This window comes from Eretmochelys imbricata, chromosome 8, assembly GCF_965152235.1.
Source record: "Eretmochelys imbricata isolate rEreImb1 chromosome 8, rEreImb1.hap1, whole genome shotgun sequence".
NCBI lineage: Eukaryota > Metazoa > Chordata > Testudines > Cheloniidae > Eretmochelys > Eretmochelys imbricata.
The window spans coordinates 79,448,311-79,469,227 of NC_135579.1; the positions used below are offsets into that span (position 1 = coordinate 79,448,311).

The 20,917-nt window shown below is 39.1% G+C and overlaps 1 protein-coding gene across 6 annotated transcripts in view; it reads left to right on the forward strand.

Moving 5' to 3' along the window:
- SSX2IP (SSX family member 2 interacting protein) overlaps nt 1–20,917 on the forward strand; it is a 40,831-nt gene that overhangs the window by 15,901 nt on the left and 4,013 nt on the right. Inside the window, exons 2-13 of one of the 6 annotated variants that reach the window (XR_013346906.1) lie at nt 1,892–1,952; nt 5,221–5,352; nt 6,108–6,277; nt 6,523–6,723; nt 8,897–9,007; nt 9,859–9,994; nt 11,014–11,089; nt 11,174–11,351; nt 14,539–14,689; nt 17,543–17,679; nt 18,472–18,645; nt 20,474–20,574. Coding sequence is in view for 5 of the 6 variants with exons in the window: in XM_077824937.1 (XP_077681063.1) it covers nt 5,310–5,352; nt 6,108–6,277; nt 6,523–6,723; nt 8,897–9,007; nt 9,859–9,994; nt 11,014–11,089; nt 11,174–11,351; nt 14,539–14,689; nt 17,543–17,679; nt 18,472–18,645; nt 20,474–20,497 (1,401 nt within the window). In the remaining variant the exon portion in view is untranslated. Of the gene's footprint in view, nt 1–1,891; nt 1,953–5,220; nt 5,353–6,107; nt 6,278–6,522; nt 6,724–8,896; nt 9,008–9,858; nt 9,995–11,013; nt 11,090–11,173; nt 11,352–14,538; nt 14,690–17,542; nt 17,680–18,471; nt 18,646–20,473; nt 20,915–20,917 lie in introns of those variants that run through there. The other 5 variants (XM_077824937.1, XM_077824933.1, XM_077824934.1 and 2 more) reach the window with 5 other exon arrangements.

Sequence of the window (20,917 nt, forward strand, 5' to 3'; positions counted from 1 at the left end):
TGAGGTTAGATTGCCCTTTAGTGGGTCTTCAGGTTGCTGTTTTTAAGTCTGGTTTATTATACGCTTCTGGTGGGTTTTCCAAGATACAAGGATCTGACTTCTGTTTCAGCTTAGGGAGAAAACAATTGGATTCTCAGGACTTCAGTTTACCACTCTTTTGCATTCTCACGTCTTCCTCCTGGCACCCCCCTCCATTCTGAAATCGAGGAATAGGAGCTCTTGAAAGTGGCTTGCTCCTGATCCAACTGGGTTAGATTTCCTGGGTCTTCCTATCAACGTCACTGTAAGCAATAGTAAGAGAACGACTTGAATGCACTGTGTGGCAGAAGCTGAGTGCCTTTGACCTCCCCCCCCAAAAGCACCATTAGCCTATTAATGCACACTGTGACATCATGTAATAGTGTTAATTATGACTTCTTTACTTCATATTTTATTTTTAAGAAAACATAAAATTGTGTGATGGTATGGGATTCATCATTCCACTGCAATGTAATTTTTCTCCTAGAAAATCAGTTATAGTTACAAACTGCTGCTGAAAGGGAATATTGGCACTTGGCAGGGAGGAGGCATATTAAAACTTTCTTCCCTCTCCCAAGCTGCCTTTGCAGCTGAAGTCTCTGTATTCTTACATATAACTTTAAAAATAGGGGAAAAGGTTTAAAAAAAAATAGGATTTTTGTTGTTGTTTATTGATGAAATCCTAGCTGTGAACCATTGGGGGTTGATGCACTGATATTACATCAATAAAGCACAGTTGGCCATCGATCATTGCTACGCTCAATATTAATTATCCAAGGTAAATCTCTTGTGCAGGCTGACTTTTGGACTATTCAGGACTTCTGTGAGTGTGTGTATTCCCTTTTCATGAATGAGAGCCCCTGGTATAACTTCTTGATTTTTACCGAGGTAAGGATTGCATAGAATTAAAGGAATTTGATCTTTGTCCATTGCGGATATGCAAATGACGGTAACTTTTATAGCTAGTCTAGTAAAATAGATTTATGCTGGTGTTACAAGACTGCCTTTAAAGTGGAAGGAATAGGGACTTTTTAGGCCCTGTTTTCATCAGGGCTAATGATAGACCTGTCCGCCTTTTAAGCAAAGAGGGAAAACTGATTTGGTAAATGAAACTGGTTGTGCTGTGACTTGGATAATAGTCTGTTGCAAGTATTAGAGAAGGTAAGATGGGTGAGATAATATCTTTTATTGGGCCAACTTCTGTTGGTGAAAGAGACAAGTTTTCGAACTACACAGAGCTTTTCTTTAGGTCATATTGCAAATATTGTAAGGTTGCCCTTTGATTATAAGTAAGGCTACATTTTAGTCATGGGTATTTTTAGTAAAAGTCACAGACAGGTCACGGGCAGTAAACAAAAATGCACGGCCCATGACTTTTACTAAAAATACGAGTGAATAATTGAGGGGTGCTGCCCAGGGTCCCTGCAGGTGCGGGGGGCATGGTGCGGGCAGTGGCGCATGGTCTGGGACCCCGCTGGTACTGCAGGGGGAAGGGCTGGGCAGGAGAGGGAGTTAGCAGGGCCGGCATGATCCCTACCTGGCTTCTTGCCTCCCCCCCCCAGCAACAGCAGAGTTTGGATGTGGGAGGGGGCAGGGAGTTGTGGCATGGGATGGGGTGAGGCGGGGTCTGGGTGGCACTTACCTGGGGGGCTCCCCAGAAGCAGCAACATCCCCCTTGGTCAGCTGCTAAGCGGAGGCGTGGCCAGGCAGTTCTGCGCGCTTCCTCTGCCTGCAGGCGCTGCCCCTGCAGCTCCCACCGTCCGCAGTTCCTGGAAATCACCCTAACTTACTAAGACAGAGGACTTAAGTGGTTGGAATGGCAGTAATGTGAAAATGTCTGTAGTCTGATTTGTGTTTTATGTTTTATTAACAGGACTGTGATGGGTAATACTCCTGATCTGAATTGATGGATCCAACAGAAGCTAAATGAACATGTAAGAAATGTTTTGTATGGTCTTTGTATTGTGCATGATTCTGGGTTTATTTGGTAAAGATATAGTTGATTTCGGTGGGAGAGAGGGAAGGGAAGACCCTCTTCTTCGGAAATCATGGGGGCTACATGAGAATCTCAGCTTTCATTGAAAGTTTCTGGTCCTCGTGGTTTGAGAGATGCTGTAAACATGAACCCCAACAACTTAATATACGGAAGATAAAAAAGACCCAGTTCCTTTAGATCTCTTGGCTTTTGGGGGCCTAGCTCCTGACTTTTGGGGTTGGCACTACTGCAGTAGTACCTCATTTTTTCTCTTTCTCTGTAACATGGTCTCTAGTGCTACTCCCTTACACCTGCGTTTTCTGATGGATACATTTGCATAAGTTGGAATGTGTTAATTTGCTGCAGCTACTGAGTAGCAACTCTGTGCCTTTTACCCTGGTGAACTTATATCTGTGAAGCATTCTCCCAGTGACATGTCCTTTTTCCCAGCGTTGGGCCTGTCCTTGTGTGGTTGCACCGCAATGCCCTAGAGCTAGGGCAAAGTTGAAAAGGTGTTGGGAGCTATGATTGAGGCACTCTTACCCTGTTCTTTGAATGTCTTGAATAATTTTGGGTTTAAATCTCAGCCATGACACTATACTATGCTTCCTTTCTTTCTTTTTAAAAATAAAACTTCAGTCTGTAATAATAGCGCTTGCCATGCAAGGGTCTCAAAGCACTTTACAAATACTAATGATTTAATTGAGGCTCACAAAACCCCTGTGCAGTGGTGGTATTTATCAGTGTCAAGGTTTCTCCCCCACTCTGAACTCTAGGGTACAGATGTGGGGACCTGCATGAAAAACCTCCTAAGCTTATCTTTACCAGCTTAGGTCAAAACTTCCCCAAGGTACAAAATATTCCACCCGTTGTCCTTGGATTGGCCGCTACCACCACCAAACTAATACTGGTTACTGGGGAAGAGCTGTTTGGACGCGTCTTTCCCCCCAAAATACTTCCCAAAACCTTGCACCCCACTTCCTGGACAAGGTTTGGTAAAAAGCCTCACCAATTTGCCTAGGTGACTACAGACCCAGACCCTTGGATCTTAAGAACAATGAACAATCCTCCCAACACTTGCACCCCCCCCTTTCCTGGGAAATGTTGGATAAAAAGCCTCACCAATTTGCATAGGTGACCACAGACCCAAACCCTTGGATCTGAGAACAATGAAAAAGCATTCAGTTTTCTTACAAGAAGACTTTTAATAAAAATAGAAGTAAATAGAAATAAAGAAATCCCCCCTGTAAAATCAGGATGGTAGATATCTTACAGGGTAATTAGATTCAAAAACATAGAGAACCCCTCTAGGCAAAACCTTAAGTTACAAAAAAGATACACAGACAGAAATAGTTATTCTATTCAGCACAGTTCTTTTCTCAGCCATTTAAAGAAGTCATAATCTAACACGTACCTAGCTAGATTACTTACTAAAAGTTCTAAGACTCCATTCCTGGTCTATCCCCGGCCAAGACCAGCATAAGACAGACACACAGACCCTTTGTTTCTCTCCCTCCTCCCAGCTTTTGAAAGTATCTTGTCTCCTCATTGGTCATTTTGGTCAGGTGCCAGCGAGGTTACCTTTAGCTTCTTAACCCTTTACAGGTGAGAGGAGCTTTCCCCTGGCCAGGAGGGATTTCAAAGGGGTTTACCCTTCCCTTTATATTTATGACAATCAGTTCATTTATTATCCCCATTTTATAAATCAGGAAACAAAGAGAGCCCGAATAACTTGTCCAGGGTAACACAGGAAGTCTGTGACATAGCAGAAAAGAGAAGCCAGAGCTCCTGAGGGCCAGTCTGAACCTTAACCAAGTCTTAAGTTTTGGGGGAAGGAGGGCTACAGCATACTCCTCCATGTCTCCCAAGCTGCCATTTTAAGTTCCTGAATAAAACACAAATCAAAATAAAAAACCTCTGTACTTCAGTTCCCCATCTTGAAAATAATTCACAAGGATGTCGGCAGGGTAAACTCACTGCCATTGTATCTAGTGGTGACACATTTTAATGCCACAGAAAGGCCTATAAATAAATTTTATCTCCAACCATATTCTAAAGATGGGCTTAAGGGTCACAAACCAGCTAGAGTAAACCTCTATGTTAAGTATGTATCAAGCAACCATTTTTGAAGGGTAGGTTCTAATTGCTGTAGACACCTGAAGTCTTAACTGCTCTGCTGTAAGTGGTTTATTGCAACAGTATCTGATCTGTGGTGTAAAAATCCTCAGAGGAAAACATGAAACTCATGTGAGGGTATCATCCAAATTGTTCGTCAGAGAGGCAGGTGTGCCTCCCTGTGGAGTGGGTGTGTTCCTCTAAAGCTGCAGATATCCATGGACCTGTGTGGCTCTCAGCACAGCTGTGAGAGGTAAAGGCCATGCTTGTGGGGGCCCTATGCCACTATGCTGGTTTCTAGATCCAGGGCAGCATGGCATCTGTGGGTCTAATGCTGCTTTCTCTGTCTCCTGGAAGACCCAGCCAGCTTTATCTTACGAGTGCAAGTTCTTTTGGTTTCCAGAAGGCCAGTGCTGTGGTCAGTGGCCAGGCCAATAGATTTGTTCCATTCAGATCTCTCCCAGCCTATTTTTTTTGCCAATTGTTGTTTCAAATTTTAAAAATTCAAAATTAGGCACAGACTTGAACTGATTGCCACGTGATGGGACTTTCGTATAGGTTTGAAGTTTAACGAAATTTTTCTCATCAGGTTGATAATTCCTCCTTTGCTCCTTCTATATCACGTATACTAATTTCAGAGTTTGGAAGACATTTATTTTTCTCTTAGGTAATAAGCCCACAGAGATCAGTCTATGATGAAACTGTACTTAACCAAGTAGTGACTCTTCTATAAATAAAATTATGTTGCTTGGTTATAAAGTCCCTTATGACTTTAGAGAAATGGTCTTACTGTTCCTCTAATGATGTACACCACTATAAAAAACAATTGGATTAGTTTCTCTGCATCGTGATTCTTTATCCTCTTTCTGGGATGCTTGGTGACTTAATTTGTAATTTGTTATCTAAATACCATGCACGAAAAATTGTCTTGTCTGGTCTATCTGTATTTAAGTATTGGTTGTTTATTGTGCTGTAATCACCGGGTTTCATAGATTTGTTTGTATATAGAAAGTTTATATGGCTTGAGCCCAGCGACATCTGTTGTATACCTGCTTTAATCTTCTAGATGTGTTGGATACTACTGTTAATCTAAAATGTTCTTGCTATTTTAGGAGATGCCTATGTAGGAGATTTTACCAGCAATTGTACTAAATACTTCACTGCTGAACCGGTTGCTCAGGTACTCTGGCTGTCTGTTGCTATGGGAGATTGGAAGACTGTTACGGTGCCACCACTGTCATCAGGTAACTATTGTAGTTAGAAGACAAAATTGGGAACAATTTTAATTTATGGGGTTGGAGAATCACTAGTGGTACAATATTTTACAGGGTGCTAACCAGCTAGATTGGAGTTTGTCATAAAGTATCTGACTCCTTAAGTTGAAATGTCAAATAATATAATTGTGTTTATACTACAATTTTTACTGGTTAAGGTAGTTTTACAGAATTGTTACCTTTAAAAATTACTCTACTATATGTGAGAGAATTCTAAACATTCATGCTTTTTAGTCAGTGAATGTCTCACATTGCTGTAACTTTCGTTTTGTTTTCTGCTTCTCTTTTATCTTGTGTTTTGATTAACAGTGTATTAAAGGCAAGACTTTTTTTAATGTATGTGGGGTGGTGAGAGAGTAAATTAAAATGTACAATGAAACTTAATATGTAAGAATCCTCAGTACATATCTTGGGCATGTATGTGAAATAGTAATCTAAATTAGCAAATGAACTAGTAATTAGAATAATTTTTATGAGAATCTTTCTTTGGGAGGGGAGAGGAATTTTTTCATGAAAATGACTTATTTAAAACCTTATTGATGCTTTACTTTTTGGTAGAAACTCCAATTCCTAGCATTTTGTTTACAGTATTTCCCCCCAAACTTTTAATAGTTCTAAATGTCACTTCTAAAGTTCCTAAACAATGATGAATAACCCTGTTTTAGTCTCTTGAATTGATTTAAATAATTAGTCCTAAACTTGTTTCATAATATTTTGAATTGTAGCTAGCAAAACCACTTCTCAGAATACCTCAGAAAAAAAGATGTCCCCCTCAAGTTTAAACATGCAACAAGTGCTACACTCGCCACTGCCTTTGTCCAAAAGTACGCACAGCTTTTTCAGTGCCTTCTGCACAGAAGAGAATGTTGAACAGAGTATCTCCTATCTTAACAGGGTAAGCCACTTTTTCAAGTGGGGTCATTTAATATAACTGTCAATCAGTCGTGGAAATGAGTGTGAGTATTCTCTGAGGTGAGAGAGTTTATTCCCATGAAGTAGGCTTTTCTTTGGTTACTAATTGGAAGCCAAAGGGGTTTTTTTTTCCTTGCAAAAATGAATGTCTTCTAGTGTGCTGTCTGAGAATTTTGTCAAGCATAGAAAGAAATTGGTCCAATTATTGCTCTCTCTGTCCCTTACTAGGAGCTGACAACATTAGGTTTCCCTTCTCTTTATTCGGAGTGCAAAGATAAAGAATTAAATATAGTATCGGTCTTAAATTGTGTGAATGAACTGCTTGTACTCCAACGCAAGAACCTCCGAGCTCAGGAAGAGGTGGAAATCCAGCATCTGAAGTTGGGTAGTGATATGGACCACCTGCAGAACTGCTATGCTAAAGTAAAGGTAGAAAATCTATTCTTTCTTACTCCTATCATAATGCAATGTGGCACTTTCAGCTAACAAATGTTATAAATTCTCAGTAAGGTTATTTTGCTGATTTATTAAGACTTAATTGTCCTACAAGTTTTTTTTTCTGAGGTGTGTTTTCTAACTGATGGAAAACTCATTAAATGTAATGAAAAATGAGTGAAGAAATAGTTCTCTAATAAAGACATGGATATTTTGTGAACAGTTTAGTGACCAGCTGTTCCTGAAGAAAATTGATTAGATTAGAGGGTGGTAATTCATTATGGAAATGAAGATCTTGGAAGATTTGACCGGTTTATCTTTAAATAGGATATTGTGAGTGTTGCTAGATTTTTCAATCCTAGAAAATAAATTACTACATGTAGCCATAACAAGTATAGCAAGGTTACTCATGTTGCTCATCCTGATTCCAAAGGACCATCTCCAAAGGCTATTGTGTAGCTCATTCTCCATATCCATTCAGTTCTTGGCTTCCCTGAAAGGCCTGAGGACAACTGTCGTGTCGCAGTGTCTATTCAAAAGCAGTCAGCAACAGTTTTTTGGTTACTGGTTTGAATTTAGACCAAATTGGTAGATGAGGCTCCATAATCTGTTACAATCCAGCCCCTCCCAAAATTTTAGGCTAAACAGTAAATGACAGTCAGTTAGTGCTCGTGACTTAAATGGCATGAACTGAATGGAAAAATTGTATTTGAAAATAGGTATAGTTGCTTTATTAGCAGATTCTGAGTTGTGGCTCATCTTTAAAATAAGCTTCTTTTTCATGGTAACATTTTAGCAAGGCAGCTGTTGCCCCTCTTAGTTCTACTTGGCAAGAAGATTGGCTACCCCTACCACTTTTGCTGCTACTTGTACTGCAATAGCACCCAGAAGTCACAGTTTGAATTAGGATGCCATTTTTCTAGACACTGTGCATGAACCCACAGGCAGACGACAGTTCTATCCTGAGGTGTATGTAATCTGCATGAAAACAACGCTAGCATGTAACATTAAAATGCTATTGTACAACTGCACTCCTGCTTTTAAAAACTTAACTTATGTATTATATTAACCCCTCAGCGAAGTCATCCAAACTACTTACCCCATGTGCAGGTGTGTTAAAAGAGAGAAATTATGCATCTTACTTCCACAGAGCTTTTGTGCTGAAGCTACCCTAATTTGGCCCACAAATATGTAAATTTTGTGTGTACCTTCCTGCCCCCTCCAAAAGCGGTATGATGGAGTGATCCATTGTTACAGAGGTGGTATTGTGCAGGATGTTATCTATTGGTGAGCTATTCCTGCATGTATTTATCACTTCCATATGTTTCTTCATCCATAGCCGTTGACATATGCAAAGAAAAGGGCCCTATGAACTCTGCTGTTCCATGCTATGGAATTTACTGCAGAGTTCACCTCTAGCTGCAGCTTTTTTTTTTTTTTTTTAAGCACAAAAGTAATTTCCGCCACTTATGGTCATGAAGAAAATCTTGAAAATGTGAACCTACAGTGATGTCTGCTTGAATGTGCACTGAAACAATGTCTGTAGGGAAGGTATGAGCTGCCCCATTCACCTCTGTGTTGGCAATTCAAAAATCAACATGATTTTAATGATAATTTTAGTAGAAACATCCAGCTAACATACTTATCCAAGCCAACAAAAGCTCCAGCTGCCAAAACATCTAGCTTCTCCTCTGACTTCTGTGGAGAAGGCAAGCATTGCGGCATATTGAATACTTAATAATTTAATGGCAGAGAAAGAGTAATTGCATTCAGTATCAAACAGCTGTAGCTCACAAAAGCTTATGCTCAAATAAATTGGTTAGTCTCTAAGGTGCCACAAGTACTCCTTTTCTTTTTGCGAATACAGACTAACACGGCTGTTACTCTGAAAACTGAAAGTTGTAATGCTGTGTTGCTTATATTCATTTCTGTATTTAACTGAGTAAAAATCCCCATGAAGTGAAGCTGCTACAGAACTAGCAATCTGCTGCACTGGGGTAGCCATATTATCCAGGCCTCTTGCCGTAGAAATAAAGATTAATTTGTCGTCGAGGGGCCTTCCCTGTGTATTGGGCTTCTGATATTTCAGCAAGAACAAACTTGTCTCAAATTATTTTTTTTCTTTTGTAATTATTAATTGAGATTGAATTATGGGTACTATTTTTAGGAGCAACTGGAAGCTTCTAGAAGGGAAATAGTGGGACTTCAAGAAAGAGACAGACAACAACAATGTAAGAACAGAAATCTGCACCAGTTACTTAAAAATGAAAAAGATGAGGTGAGTCAGCCTGTACATCTATACAAATCATTCAGACAGTTTTGACTAATCTTACAGAAAATCTCAGGTTTTAGTAACATTTTATTTTAAAAGAATACATAAAGTCAGGCTTGCATAGAGAAAGTTAGCGAATTTCATATGTGGTCACTGTGAAGTCTGGCATACTAGCTGCTAATGGGATGCAATTCATGTGCAAATCGAGTTGATTGGTTCAGATGATAAAAATGGTGGTCTCGTATAAATACACGTGCAGTCTTGTGATGCCTTTTTAAATGTATCATTCTGAGTTAGGTCAGCTAAAGCCTGACTGCTAGGCTCTGAGACCCAGCTATTTGCCAAAGCCTTTCTACTAATGTATAACAAAACCAAAGTAACACTTCAGATATGTGTAGGAGAGCAAACAAACAAAACATGCAGCCAAAACCTGGAATAGCTCCTTTAACCTTGAAGAGGGAAAGGCTAGAATCCACTTGGAAGTTTATTGTAAACAATATTTTGCCTAAATTAACTGTATGGTGCTTAGGGAAAACCTGAGCAGGAGTTCTATGTGCACACACATGTAAATACATTTATTGTTATTTGGATGACAACAGTGTCTAGGAGCACTAGTCATGGACCTGGACATTTACACAATTAGCTTTTCTGTAGTGCCTATCCCAGTGGTGTCTATATGTAAGTAGCATCTTAATGTTCAGCTAAAAATATTGGACAGAGACTGAAAGTTACTAGGCCTTAAAATTTATATTTTATACAAATATTTATACCAAGCTCTTTTATTTTTGTTTTTAAGTTTAAAGGAATGTATGTGCACAACCTTTAGTTGAAAATGTATGGGGTTTTGAGTTTTTTAGGTACAAAAATTACAAAATATTATTGCAAGTCGTGCTACTCAGTACAATCATGATATGAAGAGGAAAGAAAGAGAATACAACAAACTAAAAGAACGCTTACATCAACTAGTCATGAACAAAAAGGATAAAAAAATAGGTAAGTAAAGTCTTCTACATCGTAGTGATACAGTAAAGCTGCATGTTCAAGATATTTACTTTAGCATCTAGCATTAACAATATGCCAGGCTCCTTACTTAGAATGCACTTTGGTATCCAGAATAGTAGGTCATAAAGAAGGTTTTGCATAAAATATGTAGCATTTAATTAAACTTAACTGTTCATAGACTTAAAGAAAACTTTGAATTTCTATTTTTACTAATGTAAGAGTGCCCTGTAAGAGTTTTTGAGTATCTCCCCTTGTTTTGATAGGCACAAACCAAAGAAGGCCAGTTGGCTGCCTGATGAGAATCGTGATCAGTTCCTAAATTAAAACATTTCCCCCCTTATAATTTCTACCTTTGCTAGTACCACTTCAGCTCTGGTGGTGGTAGGAACATCTCTTAGTGCTAATGTAGACAGGGCTGTAAAGAGCACTTTAAGTACTATATTTGTGTCCCCCAGCTATCGCAGGTTTAATCAAAACTGCTTAAAATTTTGGCAACCACCTGGAGGCCTGGAACCACACTAATGTTAGCGAAGGTGGGAGATTCTAGACAGGAAATAAAACTAGTGTAGGCACAGCCTATGGAGGGGAAGGGGGAAGCAGTTCTGTGTCACCTCATTGCAACTTTTATTAAAAAAAACTTAGGGTGCTCTGCCACTTCTAAATAAGACATAAAACAAATAAGGATCATTAGGCTGTTCTGTCACACAGTGAGTGTGTTTCTAAAAGAGACACCATTATTTTAGAAACTCTACAATCTTTTTCATTTATTAATCTTAGATGTTACTTATAACTTTACCATCAACATTTCCTCTCTTCCTTCCATTATCTACATTTCTTGTTTTGTTTTCAGGAGAGTTTGGTCTCATGTTAGTCCAAAGGTTGATTTTTATATTCAGTCCTGTAAGGCCTCTTAATGTAAAGGCAAATGGAAGGTTACCTGAATATTTAGATATACTTTGGGGATTTTTACTTCACTCTGAAATGTCTTTAATTTCCCTTCTCATTTGTAGCTATGGATGTTCTAAATTACGTAGGTAGAGTTGATGGGAAGAGAGGTGCTTGGAGAACTGGTAAAACAGAAGCCAGGTAAGTTGATAGCTATATAAATACATACTTTAATCAAAGTGTATTTTGCAATTTATTTATTTATTGTAAGGCTTCTGCTTTCAGGAATGAAGAAGAAATGTACAAAGTTTTGCTAGGTGGCTATGAACAACGCCAAAAACAGCTTCTAGTGGAAAATGCTGAGCTCAAGAAAGTTCTTCAGCAAATGAAGAAAGAGATGATTTCGCTTCTCCCACCACAGAAACAAAAACCTAAGGAGAGAGCTGAAGATGGCATTGGGCCTGTAAGTGTTTTTATTTTTGTTTAAAAAACAACAACTTTCCGCTGCATGCATCCAATGAAGTGAGCTGTAGCTCACGAAAGTGTATGCTCAAATAAATTCGTTAGTCTCTAAGGTGCCACAAGTCCTCCTTTTCTTTTAACAACTATATACTGAACTAGTACTATGCACAGTCATTGGGACATACAAAAATATTACTCTAGCTTCTTAAAACTTGCCACCTGCACTAGTTACTGTGTCGCATGAGAATTCCACTGTTCAAATGGACCTAAATAGGCTGTCCAAATCATGCATTTTTCTCAGATCAATATTTGGGTATGGAAAATGGACTTAGGTGCTGATTTTCAATGCCCTAATGTGATTGGACAACCTCTTAAGGTGCTTATGTTGAAAAATTGTACTTCCAGTATGTACTGTATCTAGAAAAAAATGAGGTTATAAGTAGGGTAGGCTCTAAGTCCTACAAGCAAGATGAATCAATGTTTCTGCTAAAAATCTGCAGCTACTATCAGGAAACTTTTATCACTAAATTGAATGGTTTTCAGTTCTGCTAGTAATTCCCTTCCATTGTTCACGTTGGGGCCATCACACATTGCTTTATTGCTTGTCGATGTTGTGGCAGACATGGGTATGAAAACGTATGTAATCATAAAGGAATCTTTTAAATGTGCTTTAGAATCACAACTGTTGTGGATGAGATGTCGAACAGAGCTGCTTGATTAAGTGGTGTTTTGGGGGATTCAGTAGGTTTAGGCATTTTGCTGAAATTGAGATATTACTGTGGTGTTCTTGCCACAGGGTATGAGTAATTCTCCTTAGTTTCACTGAGAATTACTCGTATATCCTGCAACAGGCAAAACAGGCCCACAGTGTGTTTAGTGCTCTAATTAGTATTAATTAGTCAATTAGTCTAATTAGTCAAGTGTCTGACTCCTTTAGGAAAGAATCTTACTTTAGGTTGAAATTCCACTTTATAATGTAGTACTGCAACTCAGTTTTGTGGAACTGTTTCACTGCTAAGGCCCCATTTATACAGAGGATGCATGTTACATACTGTGGCTATAGTCCTGTAAATGGATATGCACAAGTGGACTCTCATGCCGCCTGGGACCCAGTGAAGACAGTGGGGTTCGGCGCAAACTCTGTGGGCCACCCATGCAGATCCAGCTTCAGGACTGAGGGATACATGTGCTTGCGTACCAAGACAAACTGGAGGAATAACAGGACTTTATGCTTTGCAACGAAATGTTCTTAGGTGACTGCATCAAATTTCTACAGTTCTTTGTTGATCTCTTGGGGTATAACTTTTTTATAGCAGACTTAAAAAACCAAACAAACATACACAAGCCTCATTTAATTTATTGGAGGGGCATTCAACTACTTTGTAAAATGAATAACCAGCGGAGTCTAAGTAGTGACTGCAAAGTACTTATGGGTAGAGCTCTGTGCGGATACAAAATTTGTATCTGCATCTGATTTGCGATTCGCAAAAATGATCATGGATGAGGATATCTGCAGCTATAGAGCTGATATCTGTGGATTTGCAGGGCTCTACTTATGGGGCATATGCATTAGCTGCTCTCCAAATGCAAATATTTCAGTAATTTTTTTTACTTCTATATATTCTAAAAATCTAGCTGGACTGATGGATTAACTATTTGCAAATACTCACAGTCAAAAGCAGCTGGGTTCATTTATGACATAGGTTATAGGCGCAAAGTATTAACTATTTTTTTACTTGTCTAGTAAACTCATATGAATATAAAAAAGTTGATAAAAATTATTAATTTTATGGGGTGTGGAATGAATGTCTCTCTCTACTGGGCAAAGCTAACTTGTGCTCCGAAGCAAAGACCTCTTAATGTAAAATATGCTCGTTCTGGGTGAAATTTTGGTAAATCTCTAGAAATTGAATTATAATAGTCTCCTGAGACTTCTAACTAAAGCACTGCTATTTATGATACTTATGTACAGTAATCCAATGATCAGAAACTTGCTTAAATTACATATGTAAAAAAGGAAAACATAACTATTTGAGGTTCTTTGTTTTGTTTTTAAAGTAGTTATTACTGATTCAAAACAAGCTTGACTAAATGAACTTTGGTTTAAAACAAAAACCCCTGAACATCTTTTGCTGCCTTAATGTTCACACTGGTGGCTTGGCTTCTTGTTACTTAGCAACTTTATACTGAGTCAAGTGAGGTTATTAGCCTGGAATGCAGAGCTTTGGACTAGGGTACTATTGATATTAATATTTATTTCTACAGTAGCAGCCAGAGGCCCAATCAGGATTGGGCCCTCATTGTGCTAGGCACTATACACATAGGCATCTCAAGAAAAATTGTCTTTATGGAATTAGATAGAATGTTAAATTTCTCTCCGTTCCCTCCTTTGCTGATATTGCAGTTTCTAAAACCCCCAGAAGCACTAAATTTCATTTAGTGAGTAAATGTTGCAGCATATGTAGATGAACCATTTTTTCCACCCTTGAACATGTCAATTTTATCTGTCTAAATTAATTTAGGATCCAATCTTTTCTATCTGCTCCTGAGTTAGAGAGGATTTACATTGGGTGCATCAGGCCTATGGATGCAAAAGAGAAGTGGGAGAAGGGAATTCTGGCTCCACAGCATTGTTCACTACTTCACCACCTCTTCTCACTCATCTTTCCTTCACCCTCACTGGTGCACTGTGAATAAGAAGGAGGCAGGGCCAGGTACTTGCTGTCCACAGGATAATTCTCTGCCTCTGTCTAGATGAGTAATCCCCACATACAAGATTATACAAACCCCATCCCTATGTTCTTAAAACATGTCATATGCTGCATAGTGAGCTCCTCATTCCCGGAATTGGTGTTTCAAGGGCAGCTGCCAGGCAGATTTAGCAGCATGACTCCTTGTAACCTTAAATCTCTACTTCAGGAAGGGGTAAGTGTATTTGTGTCATCAGTATCTTGCTGGCTGATATTCATTCTGCATATGGGGGGGACAAGGGCAGCTAGGAAGTAATGTAGAAGGTCTGCCCTCCAGACCCCCTGAAATCCATTCATTTAGAGAGCCAAACTCCCTGTCAGGTCCAAACTAGGCAAATGCACTTAAATGGAAACTCTCCGAATTTCCTGTTCCCTTATACAGTTAATAAAGCTCGTAGAGAGGACTGTTTCAGCAGATTCTTGTTTTTGCTTTTACAGGTGCTGTCAGACATGGAGGAAGATGCTGTAGAATTAAATAAAGAGAATATGTGGGAACTTTCTTGTGAAACTGTGCGAGAACAGCTTACCAACAGCATTAGAAAGCAGTGGAGAAAGCTGAAAAATCATGTTGAAAAACTGGATAACCAAGGTAAGTGTCATCGTAAGCCTGTATTCTGCATCATCATGATGTTTGTGGAAACTCCATTTCCATAGTGTTGTTTGTTATACTCTGACCCATTTGACATAACAATACCAAAGCTAGAAAGAGTTTTTAAAAGAACATTAAAAAATCAGGACACAGTAGGTTGCCTCAAGTGCCATGCAAGAGAAATAGAAATATGAAAGATTTAATTACAGGAGAGCTGAGAAACTCTCATGTAGCAACACTGTTATCCCTGACTGAGGGGCACTTCAATTCTAACCCCCCATTTTCAGGTACTTATCCTTCCCAGTATCAACTTATCATTTGTTGAAGGAAGATATCTCTCATTGTTGGTTTCAGCAGAAAGGAGGCCTGTGTTAAATTTGACTTCTGTCGTCTGTCATCCTGGCTAACTGAGTTACCGGTGAAGTGAAAATAAAAGAACTTGAAATAATGACTCACAAAAAGTATCTAAATCATTTTCAAAGTTTTGGGGCTTCACATGGGTTTCTAGGCAGAACTGGCTGGTGGCATAGTGTTAGTTTCAATTAATTTCCAGCTGCTAAATAGCATTAGAAACAGCTAAAATACATAAATATTTTTACTTTTTCATTAGCTACCAGAGGAATGTTATGCAATCATGAACAAGCAGGGAGGTCACCCATGAAACTGTGAATGGGAGGCAGATAGTCCATGAAAAAATGCCTTTATTAAAATTTATCCACACTGATATTTGAGAACACTTGCTCTGAAGAGTATTGATTTGGTAGGTTTGGGAGTAGAGGAGACACTGGTTGAGAGACAGCTATATGGAGTAAAAAGATCATTTTGCACGTTTGCAGTGTTTCTGTGGTCACTTTTTGGTTTTGTGTGTGTGCACCAATGTCCAAATTCTTATCCCATTGAAGTCATTAGTTCTGCCACTGACTTCAGTGGGATCAAGATTTGGCTCATAATGTAGCCATCCAGATATATAAATGGCTATGTCTGTACATTGAAATTAAAGTAACATAACATGTAATAGTTAAAAAATACTATGTATGTGCAAGGGAGCGGTTGTTGTAGGAAATAAAACATCTTTCTCCAATCCTCCCCCTTCCTGGGGTAAATGTTTGGAAGATTATAACCGTAATATTGTATGTATGTTTTTCATTTGATCCGTGTTTCCTTCATAAAGCTTATAGAATACATGGAGCCCTTACTTTTCCAATGAAAAATAGGTTTATATTACAGTAACTCCCCTCTAGGGTTTTTATAATGAAATTAATAACTCCAAAATTATGGTGGATTCTGAAGAACTGGATAACTTTCAGTTAAAAGATTTCCTCAGTTTACCTGATTCAGTACAAATGTAGAAACTGGCTCCCCCCCCGTTTTGGTATGATGCTTAGAAATCAGATTTTCTTGAAATGGGATTCATTTTGTGCCATGGAGGAAAAAGGCAAATGTTTTTCAATTAAAATGTTAATCCTGCCTTGAAAAGGTCTAAAACCTTATATCTTTCAGGGTGAGTCACTATAATATTTTTTTCCCCTTGCTTTGAGACTCTGATCTAAGCATGGTATTATAAAAATGCTTAACATTTGGATCGCTTTGTATTTAAGTGATATTTTTAACCTTTCCACTGACCTACCTCCTAATAACATTTTTTGGGGATGGGGAACAGGAACTTTCTTTCCCCCTCCCTTATGGGACTTGCACCCTCGTATGCAAAGGACCCGACCGTCCTTGGCCATAATATTGCTATTACAATACTAAATTCATGAGCTTTGTATTTAAGGCTTTGCACAAATCCAGCTTTTGATCTCGTATTGAGATTGGTGTAGGCCACTCATGTGTCATATTAATCATTTTATTGTGGTTAAAATATCTGAACATTCTGATTAATGAGGCACATATGTTGTGAACGACAGTATACTCTCTGAAGTTGGAATGGCAGGTGCCATAGAATGTTCTGGTGGTTACTTGCTGTTTCTGTGGAGATGTACGATGTAAGTTTCAGAATCTGTCTTGGAGAGACTTTATTAGTAGGCAGTGGGGAGTCTGCTTGTGGTCTAGGTAAAGGCTGCCACCAGAGTCTAAGGCTTCTCTTAATAACTAGCCTAAAAGGACTCTCTCAGTCCCAGAGAGAGAACGGCAGATCACGGTGCATGTCTGTCTGTATGCTACCAAATGGTAGCATACCAGGAGTGGGTAGGATAATCCAAAAGTTAAGATGGGTAATAAGGAAATAGTTTCCTGAATTTATTTTGTTGTTGTTGTCTTATCTGAGTGTTGATTTTCTTAATATTTGTTTTTATTTTGTTCAAAACCTGTTAAACTTGCTTTGCTTTACAGTATCTTCAAACAGCTCAATAACAAGGTTTATACTAAAAGTATAATCTTTTTGTTTTCCCCTATACCATGGGGAGTTTGTTTTATTTTAAATTGGCTCTTCCCTCACTCTTACTATCTGACTTGTCTGAACTGTTTGAATTCAAAGCACACTGCTTGTTTTACAAGTAGGGGTCCAGAGAAACCATTGTTAAGCCCAGAAATTGTAAAATAGTTAAGGGACAATTCAGGGGCATTCTTTCCCTGTAATAAAGTGATCCACTGAATTGTATTTTATGTCTGGCTGATTTTGTAGAGATCCAGTACTGTATCTGCTAGAACTTATTCAGTATTTCCTGTGAGTATTCAGACATATCCAGGGTCTTTCAAATTCCAAGGTTCGACAGATGCATATTAAAACGCCTTTTAATTTATTTCGTAAACCTTTCTTTATCTTAAATTAGCATCTTTATTGAACAGCATTACCAGTGGCTGCCTCTTTTACTTAAAACACCAAAAAACTTTTCTTTTTTTTCTTGTATTTAGTGTCACGTGCACATTCAGGGGCTTTGAATGGCAGCGATGTAATTTCAAGAGAGGACCATGAATTGGAAACTGAAAAGCTAGAATTAGAAATTCAGCAGTGCAAAGAAATGATCAAAACTCAGCAACAACTATTACAGGTCGGAATCTTTTGATATTTTTTTTTTTAAACTGTGCTTTCTTCTCTTCCTCCCTTCTTCGAGTAGGAATTGAAGCATCATTCTAACGATGCCTTTTTATATTTGGGTGTTCCTGTTTTTGATAACTGTGGAGGCTGGAGCAGAGGGAGAGGGGATGTGACTCTCACCTTGGCAAACAGTATTTTGTTGTGAAGTTAGCACATATAGGGCTTGTCTACATTACCCGCTGGATCGACGGGCAGCAATTGATCCAGTGGGGGTAGATTGATGATGTCTAGTCTAGACGTGATAAATTGACCGAGCGCTCTCCCGTCAACTCAGGTACTCCACCAGGGCGAAAGGCGCAGGCGGAGTCTACGGAATAGCGCCAGCTGTTGACTTACTGCAGTGAAGACACTGCAGAAAGTAGATCTAACTACGTCGACTTCAACTACATTATTCATGTAGCTAAAGTTGTGTAACTTGGATTGATGCCCCCCCCCCGTGTAGACCAGGCCATAGAAGGAGAAACTGCAGAAGGCAACAAAGTTTAGCAACGTATTCAGAAAGTTTATCTCGTCTACTTTCCATAGCTTTGTGAATAGGGTGCTAAACTTCTTTGTTTGCCTTCTGCAGTTTTTCCTTCCACACTTCCTAATTCCCTGTGCCAGTGGCCCATTTATGACCAAGCCTGATCGTCTTTCATATAATAAACTTTTGCTGGCATCTAAATCTAAACTTGTAGAAACATATTTTAAGTCTAAATAGTAATTTCTGAATAACATTTCTGACTTTTGTTCCTTGTATCTGCAGCAGCAGCTTATGTCTCCGTGTGATGATGATACCTCTATGTTACTACAGGACTGTTACTTGTTGGAAGAAAGAGAGCGCCTCCAGGAAGAATGGAAACTATTTAGAGAACAAAAAAAGAACTTTGAGAGAGAACGAAGAAGTTTTACAGAAGCTGCTATTAGATTAGGACTTGAGGTATTCAAAAGGAATGGTATCTTTATGGGCCTTTGATCTTTAATACTGAAGATTAGCCAGTCTGGTAATCTTAGTAAGCGGAAAAACTTAGCCAATGTTGAACGTGTGCATTTGTGAGTATTGTTATCCCTTTGCTATTGTCTTTCTATTGGAAGATCTCTCTCTCCTCTGCCGTATCTTGTAAACCATGTGATGCAGGACTACTGACGATATGATGGATCACTCTGTTCGCCCATAGTAGAGTACTACATTTTGTACACATACATTGGCAAATACAGTTGCTTGACCTGGGATAACTAATTTTCTATTTCTTTTTATAAACTTAAACCAAGATTTTCAAATATCTGCATGTGTGCTTTTGAAAATAAGGTCACTTATTTAGGTATCTAAATAGAGACTTAGGAACCTAACTTTAAGCATGCTATTATTGTTGTTGTTATTATTATTATTCATTTAGATTTTGGCCTTAGACTTTATAGGTACATACATAGCACTGATTCACATTGCATCAATATTTTTCAGTTCCAGTAAGACTTTATAAAATTCTCCACATTTTCACTTTACTTAGAGAAATATTTTAATAAGATTGTGAGAGTATATAGGATGTACTCTTAAACTGTATCGCAGGCATATTGCTAAGTTTAACCAGTTGTGTCTAAGCCTATAGTCCGGATTGCAGCATCACTGTAATTACCCATGTATCAGTTTGCTATTGCGTCTCCTCTTAATAGAATCATAGAATCATAGAATATCAGGGTTGGAAGGGACCTCAGGAGGTCATCTAGTCCAACCCCCTGCTCAAAGCAGGACCAATCCCCAATTAAATCATCCCAGCCAGGGCTTTGTCAAGCCTGACCTTCAAAACTTCTAAGGAAGGAGATTCTACCACCTCCCTAGGTAACGCATTCCAGTGTTTCACCACCCTCATAGTGAAAAAGTTTTTCCTAATATCCAACCTAACCCTCCCCCACTGCAACTTGAGACCATTACTCCTTGTCCTGTCCTCTTCTACCACTGAGAATAGTCTAGAACCATCCTCTCTGGAACCACCTCTCAGGTAGTTGAAAGCAGCTATCAAATCCCCCCTCATTCTTCTCTTCTGCAGACTAAACAATCCCAGTTCCCTCAGCCTCTCCTCATAAGTCATGTGTTCCACACCCCTAATCATTTTTGTTGCCCTTCGCTGGACTCTCTCCAATTTATCCACATCCTTCTTGTAGTGTGGGGCCCAAAACTGGACACAGTACTCCAGATGAGGCCTCACCAATGTCGAATAGAGGGGAACGATCACGTCCCTCAATCTGCTCGCTATGCCCCTACTTATACATCCCAAAATGCCATTAGCCTTCTTGGCAACAAGGGCACACTGCTGACTCATATCCAGCTTCTCGTCCACTGTCACCCCTCGGTCCTTAATACTTTAATATTAAGTATTTAATATTTTAAATACTTTAATACTGTATCTTTACTGTGATCTATGTAGATCTTTGAAAAATTTGCAGCAGCCCTTGAGCCTAGAGTCGGGGTTTGTTGTCTCCTTTGAACACAGGAGGAAGAATTTCGAACAATGGGGAAATTTGCTCCCTGGCTCTCACATCCTGTCTCTCCCTTCCTTGGTATCTCCTGTTTGTCTGATCTCTTAAGAGGTACAGGAACTGTCTCCTCCCCATCCTGCTGCCATCTGGATTTTTGAGGACTGCCTGACATTGACATCACTTCTCCCCTCCCTGGCTTGAGAGTCACGTGAAAGGGAAACCCTCATTCTTTCCTCTCAGATTTGGGTGGGAGTAGTCAGGAGTACTTTCGAGCTCTTTTTTTCTCTTCCCAGAACACACTTGGAGTTGCGAGATGATCAGTACCGTAGTATTGTAGTGGAGAGTAAACAGCGTTTACCCACTTCTTGTTGGGGGAATGTGGAGTTGAGTTTAGGTTAGTTTACCAATTTATTTATTTTACCTTTACGCCACTGAGCCGTAGTCGTGTCTGGCAGCTGCACAGATGGTCGGTTTAGCATCTGACTGGTAGTTTCCTGGCCAAAAGCCCTAAGGTAAAGTGAGAGGCACTTGTAAGGACCTTCATAGCACATCCTTCTGAGCCAAACAATGGGGTTCAGTTTGCAAACACCCTTGCCATTTGATCCTTTTAGGGCTCTTACAGTTGTAGGTCTATGTTAAACTGCCCACTTTTTCAATATATGAATGAACTTCACTTTATGATTTTACATGCAAAGCAAATCAATCCATATAAACCTACCACTTTCTGTACAGAATAT